The 10,948-nt window shown below is 34.4% G+C and overlaps 1 protein-coding gene across 1 annotated transcript; it reads right to left on the bottom strand.

Annotated features, from left to right (window-relative positions):
• Nucleotides 1–4,302: 4,302 nt before the first annotated feature.
• LOC144450897 (uncharacterized) lies at nucleotides 4,303–10,831 on the bottom strand. The gene is made up of 7 exons (XM_078141645.1): nucleotides 10,533–10,831; nucleotides 9,536–9,709; nucleotides 8,014–8,090; nucleotides 7,187–7,300; nucleotides 6,497–6,661; nucleotides 5,529–5,622; nucleotides 4,303–5,000 (listed from the first exon to the last, which is right to left on the bottom strand). Exons 1-7 carry the CDS (start codon nucleotides 10,828–10,830, stop codon nucleotides 4,750–4,752), a joined length of 1,173 nt encoding a protein of 390 aa, XP_077997771.1. The 5' UTR covers nucleotide 10,831; the 3' UTR covers nucleotides 4,303–4,749.
• Nucleotides 10,832–10,948: the final 117 nt, after the last annotated feature.

Raw genomic sequence — 10,948 nt, 5'->3', positions numbered from 1 at the left:
ATAAAAAATACACAAATATGTGTAACACTTACAATATTAAGAATATATCCCAGAGACTTGGCATTCACAATTAATCATGCCCTTTCTACCACAGACTCTCAACTTTGCATATGCAAATAGCTACAGTCACAGATGCAACCATATTTAAACACAGGCTTAATTAGTTATAATTAGGAAAATCAAACAAATAAACAAATACAAACATTGAAAAACATGACATATTAACGATAACATAATTGTATATCAAAATTAACATGAATTTGACACAAAAATACAATATATTTACAAACAGTTGCACTGTACAGTAACTACAGCATGAATATTTATGAAATTGAAAATATATTGCAATTTTTACTGCATAGTATTTTATACATACAATTAAATTTTCGTTGATATTTATCATGTTTCCTAATGTTGAGACATTTTTGTTTGTTTGTTCTTCATAAGCATAAACATCAGCCTGAGCCCCCTTAGAGTGGCCATATGGATGCCAGTTGAGTTTTTATTTGGATTTTCAATATATAAAACAATTTTATAATGGCTTTTTACTTGAAAAATCAATGTGATTCTGAAGCAATATTGACAAAGTCTGTGTTTGTAACTCAATAAATTGCTAAAAGCTAAAAAATGTCTGAAAAGTTTTTTTTTGTCTGTACAATAACAAACATTTTACACATTTTATAAATATTTTGCAATTTATTGAGTTACAAACAAGGACATGGCATATGTTATTTCACATTGGTTTTTCATGTAGGAAGCTGTGATAACAATTTTAAATTAAAAATCCAAAATAAATACACAATCCATATATGGCCACTTTTAAACAAAGAGCGGTGTTTGAAATCAGACACTTTAGATTTGCTGTTTCATACAACTGGGTTCTCATTTATTCCATTATTGAGACGTGGTGGTGACATACTCGTACCTCTAGCTGGGGGCATCACATCACCATATTTTTTGACAGCCAATCGGATGAGTACAGATTTTAATGATAATTTCAAATTCAGCACTGGTGTCAATGTTCACAGGGCCGGTCTAGAGCAGTGGCTATTCATGTTCTAGGGAATGGTATTATCAAGCCTATAAGTTAAGTCTCTGAGTTACTAAGGAACGATTGTATTGTACTAGCTCAATAAATGAATTGTGTTCATTTAGGACAAAACCCCCTCCTCCTAAATGAACACTCACCAGTGTGCCACGTTTATATATGATGTAAACCATGATGAAATTTATAGCAGTCACACCACTATGATTGATGCAATGTAAAAATATGATTATAAACACTAAAATAGCACTGGAAACACAGCACTGTATATCACATTAGAAGTAAATTTTTATCAACTTATCAACATCTCAGTAGTAAATACAGAACCTATTATCATTGAAGGCATGACAAAATTTCGAAATTTGGTTAAAAGAGTGAAAATGAAGTTCAGCAATCGCATTGACGCCAGACCCCATTGCCACTAAAAGATAGTTAATTGAGCTTCTGTGATTGTCCTTAAGAGTACTGTTCAGGTACTATATTTGTTATCATAAAATTGAGCTGTATTTACACTAATTATCAGTAATCTAAAATCATAGATATCTTTTCAATTGCAACACCACCAAACTGTTGGATTGTGAGATGTATAAAGTACACAGTAATATATGATAGCAACAATAAAAGTTTTGGCACTATGAGATAGAACTTAAACTATTTTTGTGACATTTTGATATAATGTATTGAATGAACGTTGGTTTAATTATCCTCCGACGAGTAACCTGAAAGATCCAGTCATTGTTTCCGCTTATGTACAGTAGGAATGATGTCGGCTTGGTGTTTCACTCATGGGGCATTACGTTTTCCACACAAAGATAGACAAATTTTAACTCTAGACTCATAGTAAGAGACACAAAACACACAGTAAGATCCTTTACCCAATCACATTGAAAGGTGATAAAAGTTAAGCATTGTTATTCTTTCACAGTGGATGTAGAAACAGGCATCTAATGAAAACATTACATATGTACTTGATGATTTTAATGGCTTCAATTGTTTATATTCCAACTGATAATCAACATGTCAACTTGACTACTTCTACATCCTTACTGTGCGCGGCACCTACGTAGTTATTTCTTTTGCATTAGAAGTTGTCTGAGTTTGTGTAAAAATGTCATTTTAATACATGACCAAGGTAAAGCCATTTGTACTGTAATATGCTAATGATACCCAGGGTAGCAGGTGGTTACATTCGCGGACCAATGACTGAACCTTTCAGACTATTCTCTGAGTAGAGTAGCGTCTCTGATAGCTTTCTCTTGTGACTATACACTATCTTGAATATAGGTTGATATGATTATATCCACACAACAGAGGAACTGCTATCACTCACTTGTGTAATCTACCACACAGAGCATTGATAGGCTCAGTTTCTGTTTATCATAGTAAGCTGAAATCCTAGTTTCCACAGTAGTATAAATTTGACCACCATATTGTTCGATTTGAAGATATGTACATACACTACACTAATTGAAAGCAGCCACGACAAATGGAGTATTATTTTTAATTTTCAATCTAAAGACAACTCTACTAAGTTTTCCTACATGAAAAAAATAATGTGAAACAGCTTCAACTAAACCGAGTTTGTATCTCAATAAATTACAAAGAGCTAAAAAGTGTGAAACAATATTTTTAACATTTATTAATGTTTTGCAATTTGTTTGAGTTACAAACAAGGAGTTAGTATATGTTATTTCACAGTTTTTTTTTTAATTATAGAAATATAGGAGAGTTACCAATTTGTCATCTATATAGCCATTTTAACTCATAAGTGAGTAAGTAGAATTTCAGTAAAGCATAAAAATACAAAAAAGATAATGTATAAAAATACAGATAGTGTACAGGTCCATTTACTGGGATATGAAGATATCTTATTAAAAGAATATCTTAATTCTTTCATATCATTGGTTGATTTCTAACAATGCACCTAACCCAGGACTAGTATTATTGTAGCCTCGGTTACTGAGCCCAGACTCTTGTCATTGAGGGCTTCACCCTTGAGCGAAACATGGTGAAGTCTGGGTAACCAAGACTATTGTAACTGTAGAAACTGTCTCAAGAAGGTGTCACATAGATAGATGGTGTTCATCCTTATATTTGATACTTGAAGAAATCTTAAAATATACGTTTCACATATTGCATTGGAAATATAAGTTGTTTTCTGATGAGTTATTTTCCAAAGTGACTCATACAAATTTAAAACTACCCAAATGTCATGGTACTCGCATACATTCAAATCCTGCATATAATAATAATAATCTTTATTCGTCCAATTAAATTTGGAGTACCCAGGGAAGCCTGCATTGTTCAACAGGGTCAAACTAAGCATCACCCTTCTTGCATACAGACCTGGTTAAATTTTAATCAAACCCAGCTGATGCTTGGTAGGTTTGAACCCAGACTGCAGTGTACAAGCGTGTACAAGCTAACCACTCAAACACCGACAACCCAATGACATATTCAATGTCTATATTTAAGAAACATCTTTTCCAATAAATGACATTACCAAAATTTGTTTTTGAATGATGGCATGACACACAGCACTAGCTACTATCCATTGAATTAATGGATGCATATTTCTTTGATGATGCAATACAAATGTGGAGGAGAGGGATGTAATAATCAATGTTTATATTTGTAACTTTGTTTATGGACGTCGATCTGCTATTGCACGACAAGTAAAATTGCACATTAAAGTTTTTGATTGGCAGTGGTTAAGAACTATGGCATGGGTGTGTCATTGTGGCTTCCTCAGTGTACATGTATATGCATGAGTATCATTTGATTACTAGAAATTGTACACTTCCAGCATTTGCTGGATGTAAACAAACTTTCCATGGATTTAGTCAAGTTCATCAAACTATATTTTTCAAAATATCTACTTTAAAAACAAGAAGACACAGATTGAAAATACGTTTTCAGTCAAAGTGGTGTTAACATTTGGAACAGTTTACCAGAAAGGGTTATTGCTACTACACCAATTAATCATTAGTCTTCTACTGATAACCATCTTAGAACCGTAAGGGGTCTTTAAAAGCCTCACTGGCTTACTAACCCATGTAAATTTCATGATAAAGTATTCTCCTTGGACAAGATTTCACCGACGTACATGGAAATGCAGCAGGAAACAACACAAACATGATCAACAATACCCTATGTGCCACACTGGTACACACACACATGCATCATAGGGGTTCTGTTAATATATACCTATTTATCTAAAACTGTAAAACAAGTTTTATAAAAAATGTTACTGCATGATTTACCAAGTAATGTGTAAACGGAATTCTCATAGTCATTTGCATATTGGTTGTCAGTGGCCAAGCGGTTAGCTTGTACGCTTCTTACCTCTGCAGTCTGGGTTCGATCCCACCAGGTGTCGGCTGGGTTTGATTTAAAATCTAAAATTTTTCCCCCGGATACTCCGGTTTCCTCCTGCACTACGGCACTAGGACGCTGTTCTTGTGGCGACCATTCAACAAATTTCAAAATTTATTTGGACGAATAAAGATTATTATCATTTTTATTCTTATGCAATGTTATCGCATTGTCATAAACCATAGCTTCATCTAAGAAGCTTGATATTTCGCAGTGTCATTGGTGAAATTTCAGCTCTGGTTTGAGAAAATGTGTTATTGGCATTGCAATGTAAATATGTATACACACTGATGCAAATAATCATGATTACATATTTAACAATATACAGTTTAAATAATGTAATCTTTATCATTGTTTTTGACAAGACTACACGTATCTATATAATTGAGATTGGCAGCATGAGTACTGGCATATAGCTTATCTCGTTCACTTCTAGGCACTGTGTTGATATCTTCAAATATTAATTTCTCAAAGTACTGTTTAGGAGCTGGTGTATTCAGAGTAAAGCTGAAACTGAGTGAACATCCATCCACTACCTCTGTATGATGCCGCATACTTACATACCAAAACAATATCTCTCCTGAAAAAGATTTTAAAAAAGAATGTGGTTGAAAAATTCCTGAAGATATCTGCACAGATTATTCAGAAGTTGATTTTCATATACTTAACTATGGCAATAAGCCAGTTGAAAATATACAGAAACCGTTTCTAGGGTAAATGAACAAAATGAAACATAAATTTGAAATAATCAATTTAGATGTATGTATGTATGTATGTATGTATGTATGTATGTATGTATGTAAGTATGCATGTATGCATGTATGCATGCATGTATGTATGTATGTATGTATGTATGTATGTATGTATGTATGTATGTATGAAATGTTACAATTGAAAGATTTGTCTTAGCATCCACTTCGTACGCATTGCTGGAATGTGCATATGTGAGTGTATGTGTCTACATACACATTTCTGTGTTTCAAATTTGTCTGTTTATTGTGTATGTCCATGTCCTTTTCTCTTCTTCATTTATGATTGAACAAGTAAGCACTGTAAGTACAAGTAAGTAAATGATATTTTATTTACTAGTATATTATATGATTCATACCTGGTTTTAATGTTACAATTCTAGGTTTACTCCACTTCAATTCATCACCTTCTCTGACTGGCCATGATACACTCCATGTCTTTATTCCTGAAAACTAAAATATTAATATATTTCTGATCATAGGTGCATATTTTTACTACTGAAATCTAACCTATCTTATCATAAATGATTTGTAACACAACTAATCTATTTCCTATGTTGTGATTTGTCAATACGCGATCATATGGTATATTATGTTTACACTGTTCAACACAAATGATGTTTCCCTTCAACAATTTTTATGACAACGCCTGTATTGGCATCATCACTAAAAACTGAGGATGTCATATGCACATGCGTACATGTTTTCACAGCAGACAAATATGGCGTCACCTTTCCTTGGTGGAATAGATGCTTAGAGTAGAATCACCACAGCTTTTATGATTTCCTGAAGACAAACTAGCCATCGTTTTATCAGAAAGGATTTGGAGTGAACAAAGTTGGGAATTATTAAACAAGTAAACTTTTGCAAACTCCTGTGCTGTTTTTCGAACTACCTTCACTGTTATCATACGGTAACCCTGTGATGTACATGTACTGTACACTTTTTAGGCACAGCATACAATGTTGGAAATGATGTGGTGTGTTACAAAACACACGTTGACTGATTCCACCTGTACAACATCATAAGACAGTTTCCCTTGGGTCAGTGAATCACCCCAACAAAGACCATTTCCCTTGGGCTTTGCCATTGGGAAGCAGTCTTTGTTGGGGTAACCCACAGTCCATCAAGGAAATAAATGTATGATCTTACCCTCAAGATCAGTCAACACGTGTATAATATATTAACATCACAACATTTGAGAAAGATGAAAACATTGTTAAGAGATACACCTGTACCAGGAGTTGTCATAATTTGTATAACATGTCTCATCCAGGTGTAGTGATACACATATATCAGGTGTGATGTTATAATTTGCATAGTTTACCTGAACTGTCATGAATGTATCACAAGTCTCATCCAGGTGTGGTGATACACCTGTTCCCGGTGTACCTAGAAACCCTGTCATAGAAACTGTTTTCTTAGCCAATCCACCATCAGTATAAACATCTTCAGGTAAAAAGTATGGTGCTGGCATCTGAGAAACCCATTCCTTTAGAAATACACAGAAATGACATTTGTTGTTAATGTGAATACACAAATCCGGCATCAATATTGTGTCTTTATTTTATCTTTGCTATGAGCTATTGCATCATGGAAGTTAGTACAAATAATGTATTCAATGGTTGCATACTGAATATCATGACAGCTGTTTTACACTGAAGTACTCATAAATATTCAGTGTTTAACCATTGCATATATTATTTCTGCAGACTCCCATGATGCAATAGAGCCCATAGCAAAGATATCATATAAATGCACAATATCAACTTGATGTTTCTCTGAAATTGTAAGTAACTGTAGGTAATGTAAAATCATGAAATGACTCTCCAGTACCTGTAGTTTATGAAAATGTCACAATTTCCAGGAGTGGCTTTCCCTTTTAAATTGCGTCGGTTGAAATGCAATCATACAAACTACATATACCATGATGTGGTGCTGGCATCAGCTGCTGGCACCAGACAAATAGCTAACTGTAGTACATCCCTGACTATGCAGCCAAGACATGAAATCTTACCTGTAAATATTTTTGATTTGCCGGCCAAGACATTTCAATATAACCACTGGCACATTCCCATCCAGAATCCTTCCATCGTTCTGGAATGTACCTCAATGGCATCCTTCTTCCTCCCTAACAACAGAGATATTGAAAGACTACCATAGCAACAACTATTAACAGGTATCAGTTTTAAGTATCATCTCAGATTTCTATTTCTTATCAGCTGATTATCTGTATTACATGGAGGCAAAATACGAGTCAGCTGGGAGGTGTAATGATGAGGTTTAATGACGAGATGTAATGATGAGGTACATACAACTTTTTCCTACTGCAATATGAAAATATTGATTGTCTCCCTGTTCTTACATATTTCCACTCTCTCTCCTACACCTTCGTGCCTGTTAAAATTGTATTTGGCACAGACATATATACACATTATGTCACACACACACACACACACACACACACATATATATAAAATTACATGGTAGTAAATGAAGCAGTCAAAAAATTGGTTATAAAAATTAAGTGAGTTCCTGAATTCTGGGATCTGAAACAAAGTAAACAGACTGAGAGTCCTTTGACAAGTTGAGAATGCAACCAACTTTTGCCATAAAACAGTAGAAATGAGGATATTTGTTTTAAATTGATGCTATAATATGTAACTATCACAGCCCTCTAGTGCAAATGCAGCCACTGAACAGCACTCCTAGTGGCCAAACTATACAATCTTTTGTCTTTAAGATAACCTGATGGGTAGACTATTTGATATTACATTATGAAAAGATAATAATACTTGTCACCACTGTAATTTATAATTTTATACCCCATACTCTATTCCTTACCTGCCAATCAAAGTATTCCACATCAGGATAACGGTCAATCAGAGTTGTACAATTAAATTTTCCAAATGCTTCCCAGTCTACGGAGTACAAATATCATAGAATGTATTAATGTAAATTTTACTTAATTTGATGGGATTCCTCTGATTTTGTTTGCAATAAAAGAAATTTATTCAATTTTTGTCCTTTGTCTTTTGTGAGATAATGATGCAAGTTTGGTGATAACAAAACCCTGAGTGCTAACGATGATCAAGAAAATGAGAAAACAGATTTAAACATTGTGAAAGAAATCATGTGTGCTAACACCACCAGGAGATAATATATCCAATACCATTGGCAACATGCATCATTAACATTAGACTAGTCTAGCTTAATCATAGTTTCATATATTTTTTTTTTATTTATTTATTCGGAAAACCAACAGGAATGAAATCCCAATTACAGGCTCCGCAGAACATACAAAATACAAACAAATATGTACAAAACAACATACATTAAAAAGCAACAATAAAAAGCCCATCAAGTATAAAAATAATTCTCTACATTAGTTTTAAAATGACTAAACCTGTCAAATATGTCAATACTCGAGTTATATTTAGCAATTTCATTCATAGTGGATAGAGCCCATGGAATGAAAGAATGCTTACAAACATTAATTCTGGTTGCAGGTACCCGAAAAGGAAAATTAACCTTTAAATTACGTTGAACATTCAGAGGGATTTGTGTCAAATAAGAACAGTTAATCACAGAATGTACACATTTGTATAAAAAACAGAGATCAGAAACTTTTCTACGTTTGAAAAGAGGGGATAGTTTGAAAAACTTACACAACCCATAACACCAAATATACAACCCATAACACCAAAGTATAGCATTTTCTGTATGTACCACAATCGTTTATAGCATCTACATCAAGTGTAAAAGTATACTGTTTTATTTGCTAACTGACCACATTAGAAAGGCCACATGCTAAGCTTGCAAATAAACCAATTGAAACAGTACACTTTTACATTTTACATACGAAAGCTATAAACGAGTGTAGCACACAGAGAAAGTACAGCTTGTGTTATTTTTAAAACTACGAATTTAGTTTGATGTACATCGGCAGATTACTGAGATAAAAATTCAGTGTAATGCACATTGACAGCATATTTTTTTATTCATGTACCAGAGATTACTTGCACCGGTGCATGCGCATACTAGTGGTATTTGTAATACAGCATGCAAATGTATGCAAATGAGGACAGTCTTTCCTTCTACACGGCAATGAGTGATCGTATAGTGTCATTTTTGTGGAAATTTGTTGTTTCAGATAAACATATGTAATAATAACAGAACCCTGTGATGCGCGAGTACAAGTGTGGCATACTCGGCGAATTTGCATCACTGCTTGCAGTATTTTCTGCTGCATTTTCACAAGTGTACTGCAGCAGAGAATACTACAAGCACTTCTGCAAATAATCAGAGTATGCTACACTTGCACTCACGTGGAACAGGCTTCTGTCGTATTCCAACACATTCTTACCTTTCATAGCATCAGTGACTATGACTGGTTCTCCACGATTGACAAACTCTGCAAACTGTTCAGGTGTTACATTTGATAGTCTTTGTATAATTTGATCTGAAGGATCATTAAGATAGGCTCTCTCATCAGCTGGTATCCATAATGCACATGGTGATGTCAAGGCTGTTGCAATATCTGAAATAATGATATACAACATTCATACTGGTGTAAGGTACGCCATGATGGGGCGCCCTCACACATCAGTCAACGAAGCACTAAGGATACTTTTTAAAATGTGTGATGTGCATCTTTGGTGAAAGTGAAGTAAATATGGTTTACTAATTTAGTTATATCTGTTAAGTACGACTCAGAAATTGTCAGAATTGCTGCCTTACTGTTGGATTTTATGTCAACTGTGTCTGGTAAATATGTGAGTTCTAAGATGTTTGTTCTGGAAAAGATGAATTTTTACTGATCTGATGTCAAACTGGCAATTTTTTTACCACTTGGAAAATATAATACTCATATTTGGTATGCTTCTGTCACATCCTTTGTGGGGTATATACAAATAGTGACCATTTTGAATATTGGAAAACATATTGTAATTCTTGTTCCATAGAAATATTGTTGATATTGATTTGCACTTGCCCCATTGTTCATGTTTGTAAGTGTTTATATGTTGTCGTCATTGTTGTTGTTGTTGTTGTTGTTGTTGTTTAAGTTATTTGTTTTGTGTTTTCTAACTAAGCCTGATTTCCGTGGTGTTACTACTCTTAGTTATGTTGTCAATCCTTCCTGCAACTGGTTCCCCTTATATACCTCCATTGCTAAACCAACCATCACAGCTAAAAGAGGCTGGGCATGTTGCCAAATTGACTACACATCAACGGTGACAGATATACCCACATATTTATTCCATTACATTACTCTAAAAATATCTAAATTCAGACACATGCGCATTAGACAACCGTCATGACCGTGATCCTTTAAAATTTGACAATTAATAAAAATAGCCTACCTTCTTTAAGATACATGATTTTTCTGATAACATCAGCACCAACGATGGAAGTAAACAACCAACTGAGAAATGGAAGGGTGATATACCAAAAAGCAAGTAAGGAGAGGGGTAATGAAAGTATCATTACAAAGGCAATGATGGGTTGAGTGAATTTCACATCTCTCGGGCTACTTGCTCCCAATTTCGCCCGTGGGCGACGATTCGAAGAAGCTTCCTTCGTCTTACCGTCACTGTTATTATCATCGGTAGTTTCCTTGAGTTTGACATCACTAGCCGTTTGCGACCGTCTGTACGCCATATCTCAGACTTCGCGACGCGATCGTGTTCGTCAACAGGATCTATATTAAACGCGGAAGTGGAATTGTGCCACTAAAGGGTATGTCACATTGCTGAAAAGATAAGCTATTATAACAAAC

This window comes from Glandiceps talaboti, chromosome 20 (assembly GCF_964340395.1).
Source record: "Glandiceps talaboti chromosome 20, keGlaTala1.1, whole genome shotgun sequence".
Classification (NCBI taxonomy): domain Eukaryota; kingdom Metazoa; phylum Hemichordata; class Enteropneusta; family Spengelidae; genus Glandiceps; species Glandiceps talaboti.
Note: the sequence above shows the minus strand (reverse complement) of the source record. Positions and strands in the feature narration are given on the sequence as shown.